This window comes from Vanellus vanellus (assembly GCF_965231255.1).
Source record: "Vanellus vanellus genome assembly, chromosome: 8".
Taxonomy (NCBI): Eukaryota; Metazoa; Chordata; class Aves; order Charadriiformes; family Charadriidae; genus Vanellus; species Vanellus vanellus.
Genome location: NC_138913.1, coordinates 10,711,732 through 10,739,376, shown reverse-complemented (window position 1 = coordinate 10,739,376; position 27,645 = coordinate 10,711,732). Strand labels below are relative to the sequence as shown.

General features: G+C 42.7%; 1 protein-coding gene across 1 annotated transcript in view; it reads left to right on the top strand.

Annotated features, from left to right (window-relative positions):
- The window catches only part of MCF2L2 (MCF.2 cell line derived transforming sequence-like 2), a gene marked incomplete at both ends in the record, with an annotated part of 158,859 nt that extends 137,134 nt beyond the window's left edge, over nt 1-21,725 (top strand). Inside the window, 9 exons of the mRNA XM_082486920.1 lie at nt 4,557-4,666; nt 8,637-8,732; nt 12,702-12,791; nt 14,957-15,028; nt 16,589-16,675; nt 18,870-18,988; nt 19,559-19,671; nt 20,670-20,773; nt 21,625-21,725. Coding sequence (XP_082343046.1) covers nt 4,557-4,666; nt 8,637-8,732; nt 12,702-12,791; nt 14,957-15,028; nt 16,589-16,675; nt 18,870-18,988; nt 19,559-19,671; nt 20,670-20,773; nt 21,625-21,725 — 892 coding nt within the window. The remainder of the gene's footprint in view (nt 1-4,556; nt 4,667-8,636; nt 8,733-12,701; nt 12,792-14,956; nt 15,029-16,588; nt 16,676-18,869; nt 18,989-19,558; nt 19,672-20,669; nt 20,774-21,624) is intronic.
- Nucleotides 21,726-27,645: the final 5,920 nt, after the last annotated feature.

Below are 27,645 nucleotides of genomic sequence, written 5' to 3'. Positions count from 1 at the left end.
ATGGGGACCCCGTTCATGCATAGCCTGTATAAAAGCAGCCTTTGTCACCGCAACTGAAAGTTCATCTAGAGATTTTATAGATGGTTCTCCTGCCTCTAGTGCATCTATTCCTCCAGCCCAGTATGCCACCCTGCTTGTTATTGAAAGGGAATCGTCTGGGGGGTTAGGGCCAGCGTTTAAAAAGACACCTGGTCCCCAATATCCATTTGGTTCATCCCCATTTAATAAAATTCTGGCCCCTTTGGATAAGCACACACACCACAAATATTCTGTTTCAGTTTCGCTGGGCTTATGGCCATAACAATTCTGCAAATGGACAGTTTGAATCAAATCGAATGGGATCGATTTTTGATGCGGTTTCCAGCTCCACCCCATGGTCCAGTGTTTTTTTCTGTTTTTATAATTGGTCTAGTGGTGCATTGGGGAGGCTCAGGCAGGTGGGAAGGGAATATCTTCATCTGAGCTGTTATTTGAATCACCCCAAATATTACCATCCCAATCTTCCAGGGATACTACTAGTTTTCTAATTTGAACTATGTTGAAGGGGTTTGGAGCTTGCATTAATGTAATTTCAACACGTTCTCCTAACCTTTGTTTTTTCAAATGAGCTTCCTGAAGTTGTTTTTGCAGTTGTTCTGCTCTTAAAGATAGCAACAGTTCAGTAGCTTTATTTCTCTCTATTTCATTTTGCATATCTTTCATCTTACCATTAGTTTCTTTCCTTTCCTGGTATGCCGCTTTTAAACACATTCCCAGCATTTTACAAATTAGACCTTTATATTCTCCATCCTTGGTCGAAGCCCTCGCAGCATCTACCTGCTTCTATACCCCTTCCCATTCATACCAATTATCACGGACGCATTCTCCTGAAAGGCCAGGATTTGGATTGATACCGTGCTTTCTTGAGTAATTGGTGACACTACTTGCCAACCTGCCAACTATGCCTATTTGTTGCAAAATGAGAGGTTCTGGATCCTACAAAACTTTGAGGTAGCAGCAATTTAAGATTTATTAACTCTATTACTGTAAACCACAGGATTAGGTTGTATGATATTTTAACAATATTTAATCATCAGCCAATTATCGGAGTGATTTAATAACATTTGTTATAATCAGTACAGCGACTTAGATCTGAAAATGACAAGGTTCACACGAGACTTATGACAGTTTCCTGAATCAAATCACACATGCACAAACACACACACAGAGGTATAGTGATTAACCTATGATCAAGATTTTCTCTCTTTGCAAATTGTAGTAAATTATTGGTTCCAAATGATCTTTGAACCTCACAAAATCTAATTACAGTGAATTACTCGCTAGTCTCCTTTGTTGACATTTATCAGCAGATGATCTTTGAACCTCTCTTCTTCGTTGGCATCTGTCAGCAGACAATCTTTGAAACCTCGCGAAATCTACCCTGGGAGATGGGTCACTGGGTCACAGCCTGCTGCGATCCTGGAGAGCTCAAAGTGTCTCACTTAGGAGCACTATTTATAGGATTGTGAGATGGTTGATTTTAGTCAGTGTTTTTCCATTTTTGGCCACAATTCTTGTCAGGTAATTCTCACACCTTCCAGATCAGGCTATGATCCAGGCAGCAGGAGTTTTGGGTACGGTTAGGGAGTGCCTCATCATCCCAATTCACTGTACTTTTAACCAGGACAAGAAAGTGTCAGATTGTTCCAGCTCACTGCACTTGTAACCAAGATAAGAACACAACATTGGCTTGTCCTGAGATGGCAATGTGGCCCGGGGGACCTGCAGCATGATAATATCACTGTAAAATTTTAGCAGGATCAACCAAACCAAGACATCCCAGGTAACACAGCCAGCCTTTGAGAGTTGTACAACTCAATGCAAGAAATTATAAACAGATGCAGTGCTGTTGATCCTGCACCATATTTCTCTAGGCTTGGTTACATTTGCTTTGTTTAAGGTTTAAGCTGAAAAGGTTTAAGGGTGAAAATCTTTCAGCAAAACCACTTTCGGAATAGGAGAAAATGATTCCAGTAAAATATGAAATGCAATCACAAAAATGTTTCAAATCAATCCAGATGTATGTCCCTCTTATAAGGCTCTTGAAGTGAGAATTTTGAGAGCAGAAATTATAGACAAAATACGCCAACAGAAAATTATTTAACTCCAGGAAGAAAGGCCATGTGATTAACTACTTGTCCTAGAGTGGATTAAACCAAAGGAAAAATTAATTGCTCGTTGTCCTCACTCTGCCAACTATGCCAGAGAAGGAGAGGTTAGATGCTTCTGCTCCAAATGCTGGCTTATTATAGGGACAGGAAGAATATGGTAAGTCTTCATGAAAGAGCAACACTCTGGGATTTCATGAATGGAACGAAGTCCAGAGTGTCCACTGGCTACTGTAAGCAGAAGCAGAGGCCACCTTGATCCTCCACAATACGTGTCTCAGAGAGAAGCAAGGACAGGGGAACTGCAGAACAGGGTGGCTTTGCATGAGCTGATGTGAGATGGCAGATCCAGAATTCCTCAGACTGTGGAGCCTCTTCTGCAGCCTGTTTTGGGATGGAGGCAAGAAGCTAGACTTTGTGACAGCCACCCACATGGGCATAGTCTGTGTTTATGACTGATATGACTAAGCAGCCCTGGTTGTGAAAGGCGCTGTAAGTAAGCCAGTGGTAGACAGTATTAGCTAAAGAGCAACCATCATCATCAGTGCCCTGCCAGTGGTTGGAGGCTAATTAATTATTGAGATTTTATCTAACCAATAGACACCTTCTCCTGGGTTGCCCATGTGTTACAGTGGCTCTACTGTTTACTAGGAATTGTCAAACCTGTACTGTGACATTGGGGAAATCTGTTTGCAGGACGCTCTCCCCTCCCTGAGCCATGTCTGTTCAATGGCAAAGACTGTCCCCTTTACTTGTTTGTAGGCCACCGCAGCACTTGAGGCCGCAATTCCATGAGATCAGGCAGAGCTGGTCTGACTCAGGATTGGAGCGGAGGTGTTGGCAAAAGGGACACTTAGAGCCAGTGCCCTTAATACAGGCGGTTATTGAATGTCCCTAAGTCCTGTTCAATCTGTTTAAATTTTCTCTGTAAATTCTTCCCCAAAGTTTCACTGTTTAATCCTAAAATGAGATGCCCTCTGGTACCTATTGCTGCTGTATCTCTCTCAAGGGATGGCTGCTGCATTTTGGTGATAATGAAATGATCCCTTTGTATTGTTTCTAAGCTATTTAAACATATGAAACTTAAATAGACTATTGTTCTAACTGCTTAACTATCTGCTTTATTGGAAATGCCTGATTCAGTCATACATCCATATAAAATATCCTGTGCATACAGATATACACAAACACTAGGAGTTTTGCTGCAGATGCTGTTTCAGAGAAGCTCATGTGTTTTCTTGGTCTTTCTCACAGCTGTAAATCTTTAACTCTGTCAGCTGCATGTTTCACAGTTATCTCAGCCTAGCTGGGAAGAAACAGAGAAAAAAGAATAAGGAAATGTGAGTGTGCTTTGGATTTGTTCCCATATTTATTCTGAGTTCCATTTTGTACCTGAAATCAGGCTGTAAAATCACATTTTGATTTAGTACAGGAGGTAACAGAGACCTCTGTTTAAGGTTCCATCAGAAACAGGTCAGGGGTTCAAATACAAAGCAATGAGTCCCAGGCTGCCTTGTAGTTATAAAAGGTATTCACAGATCTCTAGTATTCCAAATGTTTTTAAGTTTTTAATGATATCTTGGACCTTCCCTTACACCAAGACAAACCCTATGAACGTTAAGTATAACGGTTCATATGTTAATTGTAAACAGCAATGTAATTGCTGATACACATTAATAACAAGCATTTTTGGAAAGAGTGTTTCAAGTGTGTAGATACAATGAAATGTGTGAAGCTGTCTGCCAAAGATAACAGTCAAACAGCCAAACTAAACCACCAGACATTTGCAAAACAATGAGGATAAGAACCATGAGAAAACCTTGCAGCTCCAATGTCCTACAAACCTGGGGCAGGGAGGTCCTTCCCATTACAGATGGACCAGGCTGGTACCTGTGCAAATCTGGGAAGATGGATCTCCTCACCTGTGGCTCAGCTGTAGACAGGGATATCCCACTTGGATTCATGTTCAAAGAGCAGAAGAAACAGAAGTAGGAGGATCCTGGAGCCAGTGGAATCCTTATGTTCCTCTAAACATGGTATGACCTCTATGTGACCATCCAGTGCCCATTTCTCTCCTGGAGTCAAATATACTTATGCTGCAAAGGATGGAAAACTGGGGTCCTCTTTTCTAACCTGGTTTCCCACTCCTTCCTTCCAAATCTCTTGGACTCGCAATAAGAACTTGTGCAGACAACCAGCTTGTTCCTCCATTTTTCCCTTCGCAACTCTTGCTAAGCACATCCCTTACAGTATAGTGTGGAAAGGAGACAGAGGCTAGAATAGCCTTTTCCACCACACATGCCCGCACAGATGCAGACTTTTATAGCGCACAGAATATTAAAACCTGCCCTTTATTCCTTAGGCTTCCATATCTGAATGTAACTATTTCTGTATTTCTTTTGTCCAAAGGTACAGCAGGAAGTCATCGAGTGTATACGAAAACAAATCTGAGACATCAAACGTGGAAGCATCTAACAACAAAAACAGGAATTCCAGTCCCAGTGCCAGACAAAAGAGAGGTAGGGGTTCTGAGACAAAGCTTTTTGCTTCCAAAGGGCAATATTTTTATTTTTGCACACTCATTTCTGGAGTTTGATGAGGATACTTTAAATGTATGTTGTTTAAACCCAACATCAAAAAAAACCCCAATGCTACAAAGCTGAGTGACTGTACCATGGAACTTCCTGAACACCAAAAACCGTTACCAGTTTAAGATTTTTTTAAGTCTGAGTTTTGATGCGTGACAGTGCTTTTTGTACAACTTGTGGCTTTTAATATTAGAATTTGGAGGGCAATAGTATGCATATTTTAACCTTCTGTATCCTGGCTAAGTTGGTTTCTAGCCATATTTATTTTTATTGTCTATGGACTTTGCTAACTAATTTCCTTGCTTCATGTCAAAAAGATTTTTTTGCCTCCTCTGTGTATAGGGTCCCCCCTAGCATATAGTAAATAAACGCACATGTGGTCACAGAAAGTCCTTCCATTATTTGAAGGCTTAAATACAATGTAGGTTAAAATGTATACTAAAAAGAAACTAGAACCCATCTGGCAGTAGCAGGAACAGAAAATCTTTCAACAGCAGTTTCTCCTCTAGGTAGTATTTTGAAATCTTAGAGCAAAGACTTTTCTAATAATATAACAAAGAAAATTGTGAGGTCTTAAGAGATTAATGTCCAGATCAGGCTTAAAGTAACAGCAGGCCCCTTTATAAATAGTAATAAATATGGTTTAAAAAAAAAGGGGGGGGGGGGAATATTTTTTCTTTGAAAAATAGGCCTAGTCAGCAAAAAAATTGTTATTGCAATAAGTTTTCGTTCTGGGGAGAAAGTAATGAATTCTTCATTAAAAAATCCAATGTTAAAAACCTGTTTCAGTAAAAATTTCTTTTTTAAAAATATGAACTTTTTTAAAATTAAAAGTTGCAAAGCAGTCTTTCACTTGAAATTCATAAATCCCCTTAAAAAAAAAAATCCGGGAAAATTATTGATGTTTTTTTTTTTAACTGGCCCAGCTTACACAAGAGTGTGGGAACTGGGATCACCCGGCATGCGGATTTTCATTCTTGTGGCCTCTGCTTTCCCGCGGCCGGTTCCCCGGGGCTCTGGCTGTGGCTCCCGCCGGCCTGGGGCCGCGCACCGAGTCACCCCTCGGGCGGATGCGGGGGGTGCCCTGCGCTGCAAAACACGCTGGGCAGAGCCAGCTGAAGGGCTACCCGGCTCTAGGTGTCCCACCGAAACTTTAATTTGTGTCCCCGTGAGGCACCTCTGGCTGGCACTCCGCGGGGGCTGAACTCACCCGCAGCGCGGGGCCGCTTGCGCGGGCGGCGGCCCCGTCCGTGGGACACGGCGGCGGTTCTCCCGCAGCAGCGGCTGGTGCTCTGCCAAAACTGTCCCTCTTGTGCCACCTACTGACTGCAATACTCCCGATATCTACGTAGCTAATGCGAACACCGGTTATTTTAAAAATATTGTTTTCGTTCTGTAGTACAGAGGGGGAGGGCGCTATTGGCAAAGTGTTTCAGTTTCATTATTCTTATGGATAAGTGCCTGTGATTGAGTTACCTACATATAAAGCACTGTTTTGTCTGGACCTGATAGGTAGATTCACTGACTTGAAGCTATATGGGAGCTGAGTCCTGTAGGAACCTCTGGAGACCACCTAGTCTAACCGCCTGGCTCAAAGCAGGGTCAGCTGGAGCTATTTGCTCAGGGCCATGTCCAGTTGGGTTCTGAGTATCTCCAAGGGTGGAGGCTCCACAATCGCCTTGGGGACGCTGCCCCAGGCTTTAACCACCTTCACAGTAAAAAAAGGTTTTTACTATTTTACAATGGAATTTCTCATATTTCCATTTGTGCCCATTGCCTCTCATCCTGTCACCGTGCTCCACGGAGGAGTGTCTGGCTCCATCTTCTTTACTCACTCCCATCAGGAGTTTATATACATTGGTAAGATCCCCCTGAGCCTTTTCTTCCCCAGGCTGAACAATCCCGGCTCTCTCACTCTCTCCTCATGTCAGCTACTGTAACCCCTTTATCGTCTTCATGGCCTTTTGTTGGATTCACTCAAGGATGTCCATGACTCTCTTGTACTGGGAAGCCCAGGACGGGACACAGCACTCCAGGTGTGTCTCACTTGTGCTGAGGAGAGGGGGAGCATCACCTCCCCAGACCTGCTGCCTAACGCAGCCCAGGATGCTGTTGGCCTTCTTTGCCACAGGTGCGCTTTGTGGGCTCATGTTCAACCTCTTGCTCATCAGGACCTTGTCCTTATGTCTGGAAATGGTTTCCAGTATTGTTGGGTATACCTGCAAAATGAAGGAAAAGGTTTGAAATAACTCAGGGGGAGCCAACGTGTCATTAGAGACCAGTCTGTAATGATTCGCTGGTGCTGGGAAGCTGTGGGGACTTGTGAAATCTTACGGGGTCCCTCAGTGAAGTGGTATGATTGCATAGCTGAAGAACTGGCATATATACCTTTCCCCTATACACATGTACTGTTGTATTTGCAGCATAATTCTGTGATAATACTATGGATCTTCTTGCACTACACAACTGAAAGTAAATATATTTTATATACCAGTTTCTGGATTCTTTATAAGCTACAGTATCTTTACAAAGATTGCCTCACAGTGGGAGCAGCCATGGCAGGGAATGGCTCTTAGGCCAAGAGAGGCCTAAGCCAAAACCGCTTCCCAGTGTACCTCTGTCAGCCCCAGAGCTGAAACCACCGCTTGGTAGCAGTTCCTCACCAGAGGCACCTGCCTGGCCCAAAGCTGGCATCAGGCCAATGGGTGGAAGGAGCTGAACCATACTGACATAATACTTCTGTATTGTTAAAATCTGTTCATCTTACACTCACTTATGCATGCAGGCACCTTGGATCCTGGATTATCTTGGCTGCAAATCAGGAAGTGATGGGATGCGCTTTCCTTTGGAAGCACAGCTTGTCTGTCTGTTGCTTGTCTGTCAAGTGTGGATTCACTGTCTCTTCATGTTCCCTTTGTAATTCTGGTCTTCATTTGTGCCTCTAATGATTTTCACTTGGCAGTGTATGAAATAAAGGGGAGGAGAAAGCTAGTGGTTAAATCCTAAAGCACAGAAGCAGGCAGCCAACACATAGCTTTTCTCCCGCTCCTTTGCCATAAACCTTCTGTGTATTACCTGCCCACACAAAGAAAGGGGCAGATGCAGAATTTGGCAGGGATGCATGGATCTGGGGGTTTGATCTAAGTCCGCCTCTTTCCTGCCATGCAAGTAACTGAGTATCTTTTAAACCCGGAGACTCAGGACCGAGATCCATCTGTGACTTATCTCTATACAGGCGACTGTCAAGCGGCATGGCTGGCTTATTCATGTAGGAGCCTGGCATGTAAGCTTTGCTGGCATGGCACTCCTTGCATCCCAGCAAACCACGAGATCAAATGCATGGCTCTACGCTAGCTTTGGAGGCTGTTAGACTTCAGCAGGTAAGGCTGAGAGCGTACCAGCCACAGGGCTGATCATGGCAGACTCTTCAGTGCTAGTACTGAATAGCAGAAGTGGGACTGCTCGCAACACACTCTGTTTGTATGTGTCCTGCACTGCAAGGCTTCTTCTCTTATTTCTCCCTACAACCTTGCTGTTCCAACCACAATGATGTGTTTTCATAGTAAAAGGCACTAGATCCTTTTTAATGAGCTTGCTGCTAAACTGTATTTTCCTTTGAGAGCTACATCCCTTCACCTGTTTTTCTTTGGTTTTGTTTTGTTGTTCTCCATTAAAACTCAGTGAGCCAAACTCAACCCAGGGGCTCTGTTTGGCTCAGCTGGTTTAATCGCTCTGACCTCATGTCACCTTTCTGATTGATTAGCTCTTGCTCAGGCTTGAACTGAATCAAAATTTATTTATTTATTTTAAGTTGTCATCCAGTGCTAACCTTTCCTTTCCCATAAGCTGAACAGCTGACCCTTCCTTCCTTATTTCTCTTCCCTCTCCCTCTCTCTCCTAGTTGATGCTTCCACCAGCCTTAACCTTGAGCGCACAGCGCTTGCTAGAAAGCGATTCACATTGCAAGGTCTTTCCAACCGCAGAGCTCCACCCAAAGGTAAAATCACCCCACGCAGTACTTGGTCTCTGGCCATCTGTCTCCTGCACTGCCACAATGTTCTCTCCATTCCATAGTGCCATCCATCACTATTTCCTAAAATGCTGCTGCATCTCACCAAAATGCTCCTGTCTGATACACACACATGGCTCCTCTTCTCAAAGATGCTGTTACCAAAAATTGCTCCCACGGCAGCGTTGGCAAGGCAACCTTTGAGCTGACTGGTTGAATCTTTTACTGGTGCACAGTGCAAATAATGTTTATTTCCAGTCACTCTCAAGGGCCAAAGTGTGAACATATTTTAATCCACCAGCCTAACTTCTTTCAGCAGTCTACTGGCTTGAAGAGAAGATTATCGTTGTGTTGTGCTACCTGAGATTTTTATGTGTTAAATTGTTCATTGGTTGGACTTTGTTTTTTCAAATGTTGCTCAGGCATGGCCTAGTTGGTTACACTGAGGAACCGGTATTCAGAAGACCTGGGGTTTGTTGCCATTTCTACTTAATTATGTTATAAGACATGGTAAGATGGTGTGTTCTGAGTCTTTGTGCATAAATGTTTAGAAGACACTTAATATCTATGAGTAGAGAGCATTGCATGTTCCTGTGACTGCTGTACAAGGAAGAGACTTTAGAGAAAAGAAAGAAGGGTGACTAGAAATGAAACTCAATGACTTTTTGCAATTATTTTCTGAAAAGACGGTGTAATTACCGTTTTTATTGCTATGACTTTTCTCCTGTTCTGATAAATTGTATTTCCTCTGTGAGACAAAGGGTTAGTGTGCAGTGATAGAGAGGGTGAGCATCAAAGGAGGAAGCAGAAAGATGAAAGAATAAAAATTACAGTTTTATAAAGTAGATGAGAATACACCAAGAGCCAGAGCAGCCAAAAGATTCTGGCTGCAAGGTTAAGGCTGCCCTTGGTAGTAAGATCTAAGATGGACAAACCAGTTCAATGTTCTGAATACAAAAAAGGTGGGTTTTAGATCCTGTGACTTGGGAAAATCAATTACAAAATACAGATTTCAGAAATGCAGTACTTTGGGCAAGTTTGGATCTACAGTTTTGGTTTGGGCCTGTTTTGCTCTTTTATCTGAATTTTTCTTGTCATGTGAAATACCTTGCATTTTATTCAGTCATTCCGTGTTCCAGACAGCAAAGCAAAGTTCAGAAGAGTTCATACCCGCTAAGCTGTAGAAACTCTCAGCAAAAAGACTTGCCTGGTCTGGTTACTTGAGGTTCCTGTGAAGCACCTCCATTACACAATGTCCCATTTCACCTTCTTGTGCTGTTCAGTTGCTAATCTGGTCCTGGCCTAGAGGACTCCAGTTGGCCAACAGGCTGGATGATTTGCAGAGTGTGGTCATTTCTGCAGGCGGTGAGAATGCAAAGCTGTGTTAGCACTATAAGGACTGGCTGTTAGGGTAGATTGGAAGCTGTGAGAAGGTAACAGGGAAGTTTCTGCAATAATAGCTTATCCTGCTCTTGACTCCTTTGCCTAAGGATTCGTTACTGGCTGTGGTAGGAGACGGCATACTGAGCTGAGCATACTTTGGTTCAGACCCACTGTGTCTGTTAGTGTCCAGAATACATAAAAGGGAAGGTTTAAACAATAAAATAACACGACTAACTAGGGAGAAAACGAGATTGCCTGATGGATATCAACTGGCAGTGGAGCATGGATGCTCAAAGCATTGCTGAACTATCTGCCCAGGCTAGATGTGATGGGGTAGAAAACATTGTATATAACCACCTTGGTGTTTTGGCCAAAGAAATACTTATGTCCCGAGGAGAAACTTTACTAGCCTGTACTCCATCAGTGCAGAGACCCCCAAGGCAGCCATACTAGAGCTGGCACCAAAGTGTGCGAAAAGCCCACACTCGTAGCACCCTGCATCTCCCCCACCCTAGGGTCAGCGTTAGCTGTGCTGGTTCGCAGAGCCAAGCTCATATTCCTTGGAGTTGGCACAGGGTCTCCAAGAGCTGCATGATGTGGTGTAAATGTAGCCCAATACTATAATTATAAAGTGAAATTTTCTTTGTATTTTAGTACGGGTAGTTACAGCAGCCTAAATGTGGAGTCGTTCCATTGTAATTATCACTGAGAGCAGAGTTTAATCTCTCATTTTTCTTCAGCCTTTTAGGAGGTGTGAATAAGGGTGTGCTTGAATATATGTGCTTTTATGAGTAAATTGATAAGGAAGTGCATTGACAGATACAGAATTTGCAGTCTTTTCACAGCAGCCAATCTACAGTTAAAATTGCACTGAGATCTTAAGGAGCTAGTAGGGTTTCCTGATGTTTTGGCAAAATAAAACATCACAGGAATTGCAGTTCAACCAGTCACACTAATTTCTGCTCCACAGGAAACATCATATAGTGAATGTGACATTTACTAGGCAGAAATATGGAAAAAACAAAGTAAAGAGAAATGTTGTGTGACTGAACATCAAAATAAGGAAATGTGAAGATGAGGAATGGGAAAGAGAATTTTAAGATCCCTGGCAAGGAAATCTTCACAGTAGTATAGTTCTGCACAGGATATTTAAACCTGAAATATAAAATCACCTGAAACTTATTTTACTCCAGTGCTGTATGGTAACCATGAAAAAAAAAAAAAAAAAGAAAAAGACAGAGAGAAGACAGACATTATAAGAGAAAGGAGACAATTAGAATAGAAAAGTTCCTCTGAATCACAGGTACCATCTAGGAACATCTGGGGTAAGATTCAGCAAAGCATATAACCACGTGCTACAAAGAGTTTTGTGTGAAATAAGTCTTCACCTATCCCAGTGTTGTGGGTTTTTTCAGTGAAAATAGAAACAAGTATTTAATTTTTACATACATATTTCTTTGCTATTTTTAAAAATCCAAATATGAAAATCACAAATAGTTTTTGACAAATCTGAAAACCCTCAACAGAATATTTAGAGCCATTTCTCATACCATTTTCAACTGAGGTTGTGTCCTGGTAAAGTGTTCAAGTATCTTAGTCAAACTGAGATATAGGCATATGAATAGCTTTACTCATGTCTCAATGGAAACACTCACTTGAGTATTGCAGCACATGTGCTTCAAGTGTTTTCAGCAGAATAGATTAAAAGGTTAATTCTGAAATATTTGTAATCAAGCAACCTTTTCTCCCAAGTGGTGTGGCTGTAGTTGGTAGGTGCAAGAAGTGTACTGATGTGCTTGTGGATGTGTAGACACAATCTCTTAAGAGCTGCCTAATGACCTCGCTGTGTTTTGAAACATCATGTGCTCTCTAAAGCTAGCTGACAGTTACCCTGCTTACACCTCTGAGCTGTTTATTAAATATTTTGAGTCAAAAATGCTACTGGCATCTCATAGTGAAATCTGGGGAAGTTGTCTTCACTCCTGAGCAGACTTTGAGAAAAGGCAGGATTCTAGTTGGAGTAAACAAACAAAAAAGCGCCCTGTTGCCTTCATTTTCTCCAAACTGATTTGTGCCGGTAAGGATGGAGGCTCAGAGAATGTTTTCAGGCATCCACACAGTTAACTTCTAGAAATGACAAATGTGAACTCCAAAGCGTTTGCGTTTGTTTTTCAGTGCAATTCAGGTCAGTCATCACAGAACAAGCAATTCAGTGTCTAAAATAATCCAAACCTCATCCGTAGACACGCACGCCATTCTAACCATCATGCTCATCTCTGTGTTTTGTAGCTGTACTTAGAACAGTTGGTTGCTAAAATATTAATTGGCATAATTCTCCCTTCTGCAGTATTAAAATTGGTGGAGTGGAATTGCTTTGAAAAAAAAAAATATGTTCATATGAAACTCTTTTCTGTGCTATTCACTTTGTTGAGGGTATTTTTCCTGGCTAATTTAGAGGAGCAACCTACCTTTTATTTACCCTTTTCCAGCTGCTGCTTTGCTTTGGACATCTTTTACCCTCAGTGCTTATTAACCTCTAATCCTGCCCTGCATTGCATCTGTCTATTCTCCCAGATCCAGAATCTAAGGAAAGAGAAGTTACCCGTCGCTTTTCCCTAGCCTCCTCCATCAGCACCACAGTTAATGCTTCTGCTGTGACCAAAGGTACTGTCATGCTGCTTGCTTAGCTACCCTTCTCCCTTCCTGCTGACTGATACATTTACTGCCAAATGCTATTCACAGAGTGAGTACAACAGGCTCAATTTTTATAAATTGAGGAGGTTCCAGTAGAAAAAGAGTCAGGACCAGTATGACATCCACAGGGAGGCAGGCCGAGACATTCTGCATGTTTAAGAAGGTGTGCTGCCAGCATATATAGTGACTCTTCTCAGTTTCTCCATAATAGGCTTCAAAAAGTGGTGCTGGTTTCCATGGAAACTGGATTAATTTTTGGCTGATGTGGGGTTAGGTTTCCAGCTTCTCCCTGGTTTGGCTTAACCAAAATTCAATGGAAATTATTTCTCCATTTCCTTAAAGCTCTTTAGGATTTTTCCTTTCAAGAAGGAGAGAATCTCCTCATTACGTAGCAGACATCAGATGGGAAGAAAGGCTAAAATCAAGCCAAAAATGGAGTAGCAATAGATGCCAGTTTTAAGTATGTTTAGCATAATCATGGTTAAGATTAGAAATTATGTTTGCAAGGACATTTTCAGACATGTGTAAGGGAGCTAGGTGCCCAGAATGCGCTGAACTCTATGCAGTTTGAGTGGGAACTTATGAAAGTTTTATTTTTGAGCCATAATTATTTTGAGAAAAGGCACTTTTAAAAAACTTACTTTAAGATACTGCACTAGTGCCTACATTTAAACTGAAAAGCAACCCATGCATTTGGGCAAGCTGGTTGTGTTGAAAATCAGTTGGATTGTAGGCACCTATGCCTACATGTCAGAGTTACTTTTGAGAACAGAACATATGGTCTTACATTGAATTCTGAATATACTGTCTTTTGGCAGTTTCTGGAAAGAAGTGGAGGAACTGATTTGCAAGTTTAAGATTTGCAGGACAATTCACAAACCAAAATAGAACAAAAAACCTCTGAGTTCGTTTATGTAAAAATCTTTGCTATATATTTGTCAGGAAGCAGGTTGTACAGTATTGAGTGCATTCTAAATAGTTGTGAAGGATGTGAACCATATCCTTGACTGTGCAATGAGGCTGCTGTGAAATGTGACCCTGGTGCGGTTTATTGGCAGAGGAAGGATGTGATATTACCGCTACCTACAAATGTTTCTTTGCCAACCTCTTTAGACCATAACACTAAAACATCACCAGATGGAAATGATGGGCATAGCATAGGAGAAGAGGCTTTTAATAGCTTTATGACCTTGGCAACAAGGTCAGAAATACATGATCAGTTACTAAGTTATGGGAAGACTGAATTATTTGCTAATATTTATTTCTGAAGCTGGGGACAGAAAGAACCACATATGTACAAAGAGAATGGGCAACCAAGGGTTGTTATTTCATGTGGTTTATTAAAGAGAGCATGTGTGAATTACAATGGAATTCAAACTTTTTGTTACAGTTTCATATCAAAAAATCCTGTACTAGGATTCTGTCTGCCACAAGACTGTTGGCATTTTCTTGTTGAGAATGTTGAGAAAACTACTCTTGTAATGATTTTAAAAGCTAGAAAACAAAATCAGTGCTTTTCAAATAACTTTTATTTACAGCATCTGCTTTAACAAAGTATTTCAGATGATAAAAGAACTCAAGCCTGAGTCTTGTCTCAGCACCAGCCAAATGCAGGTCTAGCCAGGGTGTTCGGATCATCATGTTCAAGGCTATGGCATAGTGCTGTGTGCTGATCTTCATTTGTAACAGTTCAGCTCTGTCACAGCACTGGTCTTCCACATATGGAGTCAGGACACAGGAGAAGCACTGGATGTGGACGTGGACTTACGCCCTCCACTTCTGTGGCGCATAAGTGTTGGCTTTGGCGGGCTCTTGCCTGCCAGCTTCATGAGCAGAAAGCTGAGATTGTGAGTTTGCCTGCGTTAGTGCCATCTCCTGGGCAAGAGTGAGAGAAAATATCTGTGAAAGCTGATTGGAAGCAGATACATTTACTAGGTCTTAATGACTTTGCAAAAAGGGGTCTGTTTCCTACCCGTATCACTGAAGTGTTTATCTTGACCACCTAGAATTTAGGGGTTGGTCATTTTTCTAGGTGAAACGGAAAGTATGAGGCAGGTAGTGTTTCCAGGTAATGGGAAAGCAAGTTTCTCCTTTAACAATATTTACAGCCTTGTGACTCTGTAAACTTCACACAGGTCCCCTTGTTCCAGCAGTTAAAGTCAAGAGACATGAAATAAAGAGTGACCCAACTCCTCTGGGGTTTGAAGGTATGAGTATTTCCATCCTGCATGAAAACCTGTTTGGCTATCTTTTGATATTATTCACTGAATTCACATCTCATCACTGCTGGCAGATGACACCGGAGTCCATTAAGGGTTTGGTGTCAGTTTATCTGTTCAACTGTAATAATCACAGCTTGTCACCCCCTTGCCTGTCCCCTGCACTCATTATATTTACCAACTTTCACCTAGGGATTGGCCTAAGTTAAAACCCCAATTCTCTGCCTGTTTTGGGAAGTAATGCTCTAGACTGTGATCTGGATTTGGATTTTCTGCCTGGGTTCTGCCTCACTCTGCAGAGTGCAGCAGCAGGGAGCCAAGGGGCTACTATTCACCTTCACGTGCAGTCTGGCCACTTGCATCCCTCTTCCCTTGTTAGTGTCTGTACCTAATAAGAGGAGCAGGAGCCATGTGCATGAGGACTACAGAAGAGGTTAGGCTGTGCGTTAATATCCATTTAAGGTGCACTGTTTCATTTCAGCCAAGCAGAATTTCCACCTATTTGATGCAGCAGATTCACCAACTACTGTTTATTAAAAAATACCAACAAGTTAAACTGGGAAGTTATTCCCCAGCCACTGGAAAATCACTAGCTTCCATTGCCAGCTTTCCCCTTGACATGAGTATTTGCCAGAGCATGTTGCCTTGTGGGGCCCAGGCAGTCAGGTACCCCTCCTGCAGGACACAGGGGAGAGAGGTGCAGGCTGAGGAATCCTTTCTTAGGATTGTGTTGATCTACACAAAACCTTGGTAGAAAGGGCAGGTGGCCAGGTCAGTGATGGAATCAGTGACATATCAGAGCTATCTCCTATGTCACTCCCACCAGAAGAGGAGACTGGAACAGAGAGGTGGTCCTCACTGACAGATACTTCTGATCTCAGCATACCATGTAGCTGCAGAGGTAGGGGGTGTAGGACAGAGCTGAGTTGATCCTCACTGGTTAAAAACATGGTCCTACTGCACAACATTCCTCACCAGACTGAGTTTCTTTAAATAGGAAACAATGAACATTATCATGCCTTTACCACAAGATATTGCTGCTATTGCCAGGGCTCTGTCAGAGTTAATAATGCAAAGGATTTGATGTATTTAGATAAAAACTTCCCCCAGAAAATTGTATTGTATTCATCAAGAGTGAAACTACTCATTTCTGGCTGGGAAGAAGAGCGTCAAAACCATATACCATCACCTACAGAATGATTTGAAATGCTGCAAGGAAAAGATGTTAAAAATGTGTAAAGAAGCTGTAGTGAAATAGAACACTGCACCGTTCACCCAGCAATGGTTTTCCTAAATTAACATCAATATTTCTGTTTGATTCATTTGCTATTCTCTGTACTTCTCAGACTTGCAGTTTTTCTGTGGAATGCTGCTGTCTTTTCACTCATTTGTGCTGGTCATGTGTCTCCTCTTTTATAACTGTTGGACCCCAGTCCACCTGTTTCTGAAAGAGACTACCAGTTGCAGAGGTGATACAGGAATTCACTTTGTACTAGTTGTCTGGTCACTATTTCACCTTGAAGACACAAATTGTACTTCCTGTCACAGATGCTTTTGAGAACACCATATTGGCCCAGACAAAATGTAATACCGGTTCCACCACAAGACCTGTACCTAGATCCGCTTCCCAGACAGGTAAACAAAATTAAAACATTTGTCATCTCAATTTGAGAGTGTAATATAAATTTATGATAATATTTATGCTCTTTAACTTAAAGAGATTTTCTCCTTTAATGAATGTTTTTTCCTGTGAAAGCAATGAAAGAACAAGCTTGGATCCCTAGCAGGTATAGAAATGATGTCCCAGATACTGATTTTTCTGTAGGTTGGGTACAGCTGAAAACAATTCTTTTAATTGATGTCAGAGAGCTCACAACTTGATCTGTGTTATTTTATAGCTTGAATTAAGTACATAAAACTAGGGCTATTTCTTAGTCTCTGAAATTAGAATAGCAATTTCTATGGAAGAGGAAGGCTGATGGATGTATTTGTAAGGAATCCTTACTGTTTAGGTTTCTCACTGGGATGCTTCCTACAAATGGCAGCGGCAAAAGATTTCTGAAGCTTTGCCTAAGGGGGAAGGGAGATATCTTTTTCTTTCGGTGTTTGTAGCCCAACCTGTGAATTTGAACTAAAATTGCTGTAGCAATTTGAAGCTAATTAGCATCAATGTATTCTTGTACATTTAGACAGTCGCTGCTATTTTGCTGATGTGGTTCAACTGATACAGAATATGGGGTCCAGTTCTATATGCTGCATGGTCTGTAATTGAAATTGTCTCTTGGGTCTCAGAACTCCATTGGTTACAGACCTTGGCAGGGACATTCCCAACCCAGCACGTGAATGCCACTTCAGAGGGTAGTTTACACCTTGAAAAGTACAGATGACCTAACCATATCTGTAGGGTTATAACTGGGGATGCTGCTCTGCTGGAAGAAGGTCACTGTCTCTCTTGTAACTGAATAGCAGCAGCCAGCCAGGGCAATCACAGCCCCTGTGTAACAGGAGGGAGGAGAAGGGGCTGCATGACCACATGCTGCACCAACCGGTGCCTGCGGCAGGGAGGATGCACATGGGGAGGGATTAAATAATTTGACTAATAAACCTATTTCTCCCAGATCAGATCACTTTTCTCTCTGAACTGCCTGGCTTGGGTTTTGTATTGTCTCAGGCCAGGTTTTGTTTTGCGTTGGAGCATCTGGCTCCGTGCCTTGTTGTTAGAGCACTGCTTTGCCTTGTTGAGAGCAATGGCCCACAGGCTGTGAAGAGCTTGATTCAGCATCTGCTCAGCCCGAGTCCCTGTGAATCAGCTAATGCACAGCAGGTACATTAAGTAGGTGATTTGACTGACTCCATTCAGCTTGTATCTTTCTGGGCTGCAGGATCCCTTGGTATATGCAAGGTCTATTGCCTCCTAGCTGGACTGTAGTCATCCCTGTCAAAAAAGGGACAGGCATCAAGTGTGAAGGAAAGCGTAGAGCCAGACTGCTCTCTGTACAGGAGAGGTCGAGTTACCCTTCCATCACGAGAACCTCGGGCAGGCAGGTCTTATAAGCTTCAGCCTGAATTTCACTCAGCACACATCCTCTGGACATGCCTTTGTGTGTGAAGAGACTGACTGTTGTGCTTGGGGTGGAAATCTCTCATTAGGTGTCTTCCACTGGCCTGGGGTGGTTTTGGGTGCAAATCATGCAATAAGACTGCTAACAGCAGAAATATGAATGAGATCTTCTCTACCTACCACGAAGGTCTGGTTGTCTTTGTGCCTTCTTTTTCACTCTGTCCCTTTGCTGCACTTCCAACCTGCTCCGGGGTATGGTCATATAAGTTGTTCAGGTGGTAATATCACCTTGGGGCGAGCTGGAGATAAGAAGCCAACCAAAATTCAATGGCTTCGGACTTCAATTGATAGATAAACACGTGGAGGTAAGCTGGAAACTGAATGAGCTTAATGAACTGAAAATCACGTCAGCAAAAGTTATCACTTGCTACAGAGCTCGGTCCGCAGAAATATTCCTGGTCCTTGCTTTTTGTGCTTCCTGAAATGAAGAGATTTAGCAATGCTAAACACTCAAGGTATTGATGGGCATGCACGCTGTGGCCACACAATCTTCCATCCCACAAATGACAGCAAGTGGTACAGGTTTTTAGAGACAGAACAACAGCTGAAGTGTAATTTTAATGGCAAAATCATGGAACAAGCTGTAAGAAGGTACAAGCAATTCAGTAAGTGGAATAGTGGAAGGTGAACCTGTGACATGTATTTTTAAAAGACTGAGTCTGAGAGAGGCTAATGACTAACTCTTTTTGTTTTATCTCCTTTGAAAAGGTTGGCCCAGCAGGCAAATGCCCTCTCTAGACACATTTGAAGATTTTGAAGCCATCCCCTCTAGCACAGACGAACTCTCCAACTCTTCTGACTTGGAGGAAGAAACCAACCCTAACAATGTAATTCCTTTGTCAAATTACGCTGCCCTTTCCCAGTGCAACCTCTTCTTCTCTAAAGATCATGATGTAAACTGCACAGTTTGGGTTCATACCAGCCTTAAATTCATGTGTGGGAATACAGAAGATGGGGAATTTGATCTGGGGTGTTGGGGGATTATTCCAAGGCTATTTTGTTGATCAGGATCAGGACCATAAAAAGTCACCCTTACTTGTAAGCTGTAGCTTTACCTGTTACAAAACTGAGGGAAAACTCTGAGCCCTTAAAAAAGTGACTTCAGACTTTTCCAGATAACTTAACCTAGTGATGTCACAAACCCAATTTGTATATCAGAATAATGGCTGGCTGCTTAATTCTAAAGCCTGAATGCACAGCACAGTTCTGACCTAAGTTTGAATAATATTTAATCTGGGCATGATAAAAGGAATAAAAAGTGACACAATTCCCTACAGAAGAAATCTCTGCCAGTTTGAAATGCCTAATCCAGTATTTAACTAAACCTGTTTTCTCTTGCACAATGTTCTTTCATCCATAGTGACTGTATTTCTGGTGCATTGTTTCATTCGTTTCAGGTGACCAATCTTTTTCGGGTAGAAGGCAGTTTTGACAGCTGTTTCCCAGATTCTCTTACACTCGAGGATGGAGATTTAGTGCAGTTTGTGCAGGAAGGAGAGAACGGTCAATGGTAAGTACAGCAGAGAGACAGAATTTGACAGGTAGAACAGCCATAACCTCCTGGAAAAGATGGAAAATATTCAGAAGAATGTCAAAGCCTCTTCAAAATCAATCCAAATCCACTCACCCCATTGACTACGATGTGAAAGGGGCAGTAGGAGACATGAACATACAAGCAGCTTTGGTTAATTCCACTTGGCTGGCTTTCATCCCAAATGCTTGTGACATGAGGCTTAAGAGGACAGAATTTTGCATAAAGGAAACAGAGGGGTGTATTTGGGCTTTTGACACCTTCTAGCCAAAAGGACAACTGTCAAAGGCAGCACCTTCCCATGGGGTACATCAATAAAATCCCCATGCCTTCCACCAAGCTGCAGCAGTGAACAAGAGAGCATTTTTAGCCTCAAAGGCTTAGATATAAGATGTGATTGACAAAGTGGAATGAATCTGCCCCCCTTGAGCTCACATACGTTTCGGTGTATCTGTTCTGTCTTGCTGACAAGTGAGTGTCAGGAACAGACCTGGCTGGACATCTGAATTCTCCTTCATGGGTAATTTGGAGGAAGAAGATCTGATCTTCTTGAAGGGTCTGTGCAGTCAGAGCCTTCACTCAGAACTGACATCTACCTGAGATGGCAGCAAGTCCCATAGTGTGAAGTAGGTGGGAAGTGAACTAACCCCATCCTCCCCAGGTAGTATTTACAGCAAGGGGGGTGGACAACATGAAAGATTCATTTTCTTCAGCTCTGAATTTGGCCCAGGGTCTCAAACACAGGCCAAGGCCACTGCTTCCTTGTCACACAGTCTGCTTGCAAGTGGACTTCAACTGGGATACTGGGTCACCATCTGAGACTGATGAAACTTAGTCACCGGCTACCTGTAGGACTGCCCTGGGTCCTCTGCCTTCTTCCTTAGTTTAGGAAATAGCTGCCCAACATGCACCTCTAAGAAATACAACCTAGGGAAAGGGAATGTAGGGAAATTCACTGACTCTTCTCTGAATTTCAGGTTAGTGAAGAAACTGGTGTCTGAGAAAAGCGACTGGGTTCCTTCCAGTATATTGCAGCCAGCAGAGGGGGACAGTAACAATATAATTAAGAACAGCAATGCAGGTAATAAAGAAATGTGTTACTGGCATTTAATATTTTTTTTTGTATTACAAAAGGATGCACTTTCTGTATTAAAATACTCGGCCTGAGTGTATGTCTGTGCTGCGGTCTCTGGTGATGCAGCTGGGCACCTAATGAACCGTTACTGCTTTCATCATATTTCACTGCTGGCTCCAAAGGCTGGAAGAAGGGCTGCTCTGGCGAGATTTCAGCCAAATCGGCACTAAAAGTCATCTTTTCTTCAACTTTGGTTCTGACTTAACACCGAAACAGGTTACACAGGAAAAGCTAAATCTCAGCAGCTCTGCAGATCAAAGGTTTACAATAATTTACTTAATTATAATTTACCAAAATGTGTCTTGCTTTTCTTCTAGTAACAGAAGAAAGCAAAATCTGGCACAGCCATTCCTTGGGGACCTGCGATAGAGAGCTACCAGCATTTTATTCTGAGACACTATTTTCTTTTGATTTTTTTTTTTTTAATCAAGTCACTAAAGTGGAGAAATACCTTTTTGAACATTAACCAGGATTCTTTGCTGTGGTTTAAAGGGAGCTTGGTAATTGCTGTTCCTTCACTTCCACAGCAGGTCAGTTCTGTCTTTACCCTTAGTGCCTAACTATGGCTCTCATTTCTTTAGTATGCCTAATGCTTTAAAAGAAAAATAAAGCCAGACACATTATAGTTAGTTACATGCCAAAAGAGCCTCGCTTGCTGTGAAGGAATTAGGAGAGCAGTAGAATTGTGTTTGTTTATTTTTTATTTTATTTCAGGCTTCTAATAATGACCCTTAAGACTGCAGATGGGAAATCCTTTAGATGTATTGTAGTGACAATGCCCATGTCCTCCTTTTCAGACATGTACAACGATTCCTGCAGTACGGCCTCAGTAGAGTCAGACACCAAGGAGAGTGAGGTGGCCAAAAGCTTCCCAGCAGAACAGAGGGCTGGCAGCTGAACAGCAGGACCAGCCTTCCTCAGGACCCATCCATCTCTGTTTATTTTGGGTGGACACTGGATCAAAGTTGCCTTTCTGACAAGCTCTGAGGTTGATGATTCACATTTATCAGCATAAACAGATGAGAACTGTGCTGTACACCTGGCAAGCTGGGAAAAAACAAACTTGAAAGGAGCATTAAACATCCAAAAAGCATCAAAACCCACCTGCAGTATTAGAGGAGAAAAATGCTTCTTGCATTGATTAGCAAACTGTTTCAAAAGATGTGGCCTAAATTAGGTCGACAGCAGAGCTGAAGAGTTACTATGCACGCACATTTTGGCAACTTTGCTTGAACATCAAGTTACTGCAGAGGGACATACGCATGGTTACGAGTTCTTGCTCTACCATGGGGTCACCTGGAGGTTTTTCCATTTGCTTGTGTCTGGCTGTGCCTTCCCCGTCCTCCTTAATTCCAGCTGATACATCACAAATGTGCCCTTTTTGCTGATGGTTAACACCCAAACCATCCCACTTTAGGATGGCTGCAGAAAGGAAACTTCTGACTGGGACCATCAGAGAGGCTTCACGCAGCAATGATGTGACTACTTTTGCAATGGCACAGTGAACGACCTGCTGCATACAGCATTATGTTGGAAAGATGCAGATGGCAACTCCTTGCTGTGAGGTGGAGGTGCAGGGCTTAGAAGGGAAGCAAAAATGTGTGACAGCTACTGTGACAAAGAACATTTTGAACTCCTTTTACATTCCTCTGCCCCCTCTGCAGTCTGTAGTTGCTGCATCACAATCCTTTGCGTTTGGTGGCGAGAATTGAATTGAATGCCATTTAATGTCATATGTTTGAGTAGACTGCATGCTTTTTTTGTGTGCTGGGCTATGGAGTAGATACATTTCATCCCCCATTTGGAATATACTTAAGCATTGCAAATAGGCAGTGAGCATTAGATGCTCCAATGAGTGGTTAAAGTGGTGTTGTTAAATACTTCTTTCCAGGATATTTGATTAAAGGACTGTACCAAATCTCTGTCACATAAGGATATAATGTATAATATAAAGTGATTACAGATGTTATTATTCCTATACAAGCCATTAGCTCATTTAGAGCAGCTGTTAAGGCATGAAGGCATTTTGATGGTAATTGGGTCTCAGGTCCCACAAAAGCTGCTAATACTTTAGTAAAGATAAGTATTGACTAAAGGTTGCAAACAGGCAAGGACCAGCCTGGTAGAAATGATCCTAGAAGCTCAAGAGTGAGTGATTGGCTTTCGCTATTAGGGATTTTTCGTTTAACCCTGAGACTAGTGGTGCTCTATGTAAATAACAAAAGGGACGAAAGCACTAAAAATGGAGGCGAAGCAAAACCAAAACCCACTCTTTAGTAACTGAGCCTCTGAGCAAAATAGTAGGAGTCTGTATCATTTCTGCTCTCATCTTTGCAGGGACCTGAATGTTTTTCTTTGTGTCTTGGTGGAGGCTGGCAGTGCAAATATCTTAGTGTGTGAGTCAGGATAGCTATGAAGCAGGTAGATAGTCCCATTCAAGAAAAAGCTTTAGAGTAGGTAAAGGCTTATTCAGATTTTGTTTGCCTGTGAAGGCTTATGGGTGATATATATGAGTTGGAACTGTGGTGGTTAATTCCCATGGTTCTTCTAACCATCAATACCTAAACTCTGTGATTTCTGATGTTTTTCGTTCATGACTAAAGGACCTGAGAGTTCTGTACCTTTTTGGAAGCTAATTTTGTCCTACAGAGATAAGAGCTTGTCTGTTTTGTGCTGGTCATTTACCTTAAAAATGACACGTAGGCTCTCAGGAACATGAATCCTGTTCATGTAGTCTAGTTACAAGCATCTTGAGGGAAGAATTGATTGCCTTCAGTCCCCCAAGGAAATATGCAGTGACATTTTCTTGTAGTGCAATTATTTTATCCTCTCCCTAAAATGAGTTTGTTTTGGTTTCTGTATTACTTTCAGTAATATTTGCACAGCCTGGTAACAGTGCTTCTGTCTACCCCTGCCCTAAGCGTAGGAGAGGAAAGGGGTAGGGAGCTTTGATTGCACATTAATAAATATAGTAAGCTTTTGCGTGTGTGTGTGTGAGAGAAAGAGATGAGGAAGGGTTACCCTGGGTACATGAAACTGCCAAAATTAGGATTTGTGACATTACTGACAGATGGAAAGATGGAAACCTGCACTTTGGAGTTTCTTTGGAGGAATTCTTTCTAATGGTGAAATGGCAGTGGGAAGTCTCTGTTTGAACTGAAGATGGAAAATCAGGTATTGCCAGTGCATTTCCTACCTCTGCTGTGTGCAGGGTGACAGTGTGCCAGTCCCGCATCCCCTGCTGCCTCGGTATCTTCCTGTAAAATGGGAGCTATTGGATTTCCCACACGTCCAATTCTGATGCTAAATTTTAGCATGTACGCAAAAATTGGGGACCCTCCAGGGGTGAGAAAAGCATTCAACCCCTTATGTCCCACAGTGACCTCCATGAGTGTCAGCGGTGGCATCCTGTGGGGCAGTTTAGAGCTGGAGCAGGGAAGAGGATTGCTGCAGAAGTGTGTCCTCTCTCCCAGCTCACCATCTTGTCATGACAGCTGCAAAGGTATGGGCTGGATTATAACAATTCTCCTCCCTACTTTGCTTTTGAAAACAATTTTTTTTTTCCCCCCAAATCTCATTTTATACTGTTGGACCAAAGTTTGAGTCACTCCTGCACCATGAATGTCCTGAGGATGACAAGTAACTCACTGCCCCATGGCTGCATGCAGCAGTGGCACAGCACCCTGGTCTGAGTGGTCTTTGGGAGCTGATTGTATCACAGCTATTCTCGGACACTACTGAACCTGAGCAGGGAGCCCACAACCACTAATTGTGTCTTTAAGCTTCCTGCAGTGCCGGTGAGCCAAAGGCAGCTGCCTGTTTCTGTCTCCACGTTCCGAACTCAGACCATCCTGCAACCATTGCAGCTGCTGCTGGGGAGTAACCGGAGCCCTTTGCCTGGCTGATGCCTGCGGTGCAAATGTCAGTGAGCCACTGCCACGCTGCTGAGTTTGCTTTTCTAATGGATGAAGTTCAATGACAGATGAGGCTGCTGACAAGTCTGAGTTACAGCCAACAAGAAGTAACCTTCTGGCTTTGCTGATGAGACAAAACAGGGTTTGATGACTTTTTTTTTTTTTTTTAAATAGTAGACAGGATGGTCTTGTAATTACTGTATTTCCACCAAGCAAGGTGATAATTAAGGGAATGACTCCCCATGTACAGTCTAGAATATGATTTGGTAATGTCCAGCAAGACTAATGTGTATGTTAAGGTATACTTATTCTGTATGTAGAACTTTGACACCACCATTTATCATTTTCAGGTAGTTGGACCCAAAAATCATAGTTTCCAAATATAGATTTCACTTCAGTGTTGTTTGGAGATGTTCTAGTGACCAGAAAGTAATTTAAAAGTAACGGTTGCTACTAAGTTTCAGCTGTAGAAGAGACAAGGTCTAAGGTAAATAAGGTAAATCTATGCTGTAGCAGCACTCGTGGTTGAGCATTGTGCCCTTGCTGCTTGAGGGCGAGCCCATGCCAGCTGCCTGGCTGTTCCCTCTGGGCTCGGACTAGCGAGACCTGCCCTCCAGGCTGAGGTTTTGACTGGGATCATCTCCTCCCTCTGCACTGCTGCCAGCTTCTGTGAAACTTGCGGAGACTTCACATCCTCAGAACTCTGCCCTCTGCTCAGTCAGGTGTCGTTGGGCAACGGACTCCTTCCTTACTGGTGGTAACGACAAAGAGATAGACGGGCCGTTGCCATGATATGTAAGTCTTGCTTTTAGTAAACCAGGCCAAAATGTAATCAGGCCTGATCCTCTCCTTCTCTCACGTCTGACCCCACCGGGTAGAGAATCAGACCAATGGTCATTGCCTGGATCATAAATGGCTGCGGCCAAACCATGTCTGAACACTGGCTTTTCTTGCCACTGACAACAAAGCTGTGCGTGTGTCTTATATTCTGGTTGTGTATGTGATGAAAAGCCATTTTATTATCCATAATTTTCTTAGACTCAGATTTCAAACTGGATTGAGTATGAGAAAGGCCATGCGCTTCCTTTCCAAAAATACTCAAAGCCTGACTTCAAATATATATATGATTAGAAATATATAAGAATAATAAGACTAAAAAGCCAAATTGTGTATTTCTTCTTGCAGCTGGAGCTGAAAATAGCTGCTAAGATTTCCTCCCCCCAGCTGAGAATTGGTACAGTTTGTTTTTCTTACATATTTTCCATGGTGTTGATAATGATGTATTTGTATATTGTGACTGATGAGAGATAATCAGACAGGGAAAGAGCACAGAATTACCTGTCCTTTTTTCCAGTCAAGACAGAATGTATGAATTTATTACAAGAAAAAAGTGTGCAAATGAACTTTCTGTAATTAGGCCATTCGACCTGTGTAGAACCACACTTTGTTTGAAATTTATAAAAATTATGACTAGTACAAAACATTGTGGTTGATGTCTCTATATGAAGTAACAAGTCCAACAAGCTTTCCTTCTATTGAAAATAAGTGAGTAACAGTGAAGGCACATCAGCACAGCTGAAAAAAATCCACACATCTGTCCAATATAACTTTATTTGTCCAACATGCACATGTCACAAAAGATACAAAGTGTTTCTTTTTTTCCTTTACCCGTCTCCCTTAGTCATGTTCCTGAATCCCTGGGACTCTTAGGAGAGTGAAAAGGTTCACACAGACAGTTCAACGTTGCATATGTTAATGCTGCAGCCATAAGGCAAGGAAGTTGCAGGATAACTTTATTATAGTTATCCCCAAGATATCTGCATACCTTTGGCTACCAATGGTTTATTAGGGAATGCTAATTGACCCAAATGCATGCTGTGGCTCATGTAGAAGGGCGAGGAGGTAAAAATAAGAATGTAGAAACACAATGCAAATACAGAGAGCAAAATAAATTGGAACTAATTTCAGCTGGTGTCCAGATTTCTGGGGTAAACTTCACCTCACTGCAGTTTTCAAGTCATTGGCCTCATCATGTTACTGCAGTGCAACGTTGGTGTGAGAAAATGAAGAACGAGGACCACTCCAGATCCCAGGCGTGGGGGTTGCTTTGTTCCCCCCACACCAACTGGGCCCCATGGCAAAGGCACTGGTCTGGAACTGCAGCCGCACACGTGAGCAGGCGTAACGCGTTCCTGTTGCAGGGCTCTGGCGTGCAGCTACGCATGCCAGGACCTGCCTGCGCACCTCCCGTCCCAGCTTGGCGTGGTTTGCAGGAGGCACTTCACGGAACAGAGGTGAGTTGTTGCTATTTCCTGAGGTTTGTGTTTGGACACAACACTAACGGTGAGCCACCCCGGCGCATCCACCTTCAACAAGCTCTGCCCTTGGAGCAGGACTGAGCCAGCCAGCAAAGGCTGCCGATGGTCCCCAACTGGGACCAGAGCTCTTTTGGGGCTTTGCTCAGCCCTGTCTCGCTTTTAGCAGGTGCTCTGCGGAGATGGGTCAAGATCACACCTCTCCCTTCTGTGCCTTAACATAAAAGAAAGAGTTTGGCCCTAAAGAAAGTACTTTTTTAAAGAACACAGGGGAAAGTACTGATTTACAGGTTGTAACCCTCCACAGCTGCAGTCTGCACCAGGTTATCAAAACTGGAGAGAGATGCGCGGCCTTGCAGAGCCACAGGTCTCGCATGCAGAGTGAGAGGCTGTCCTCCCCCTGAGTTAGCCCAGCAGTCCTTTCTGTTTTCACTTTCTTTCCTAACCGTAATTTATTTCCTTCTGTGGTAGTTTACAGACAAGAAGCATCGGTCTCACCCTCTCTTTCTCCACCTCCTTTCCAGCCATGTGACCGAGCACTCCCTGCATCAAGTGAAACTTTTCAGTCCCCAGGAAACCTTGATTTCCT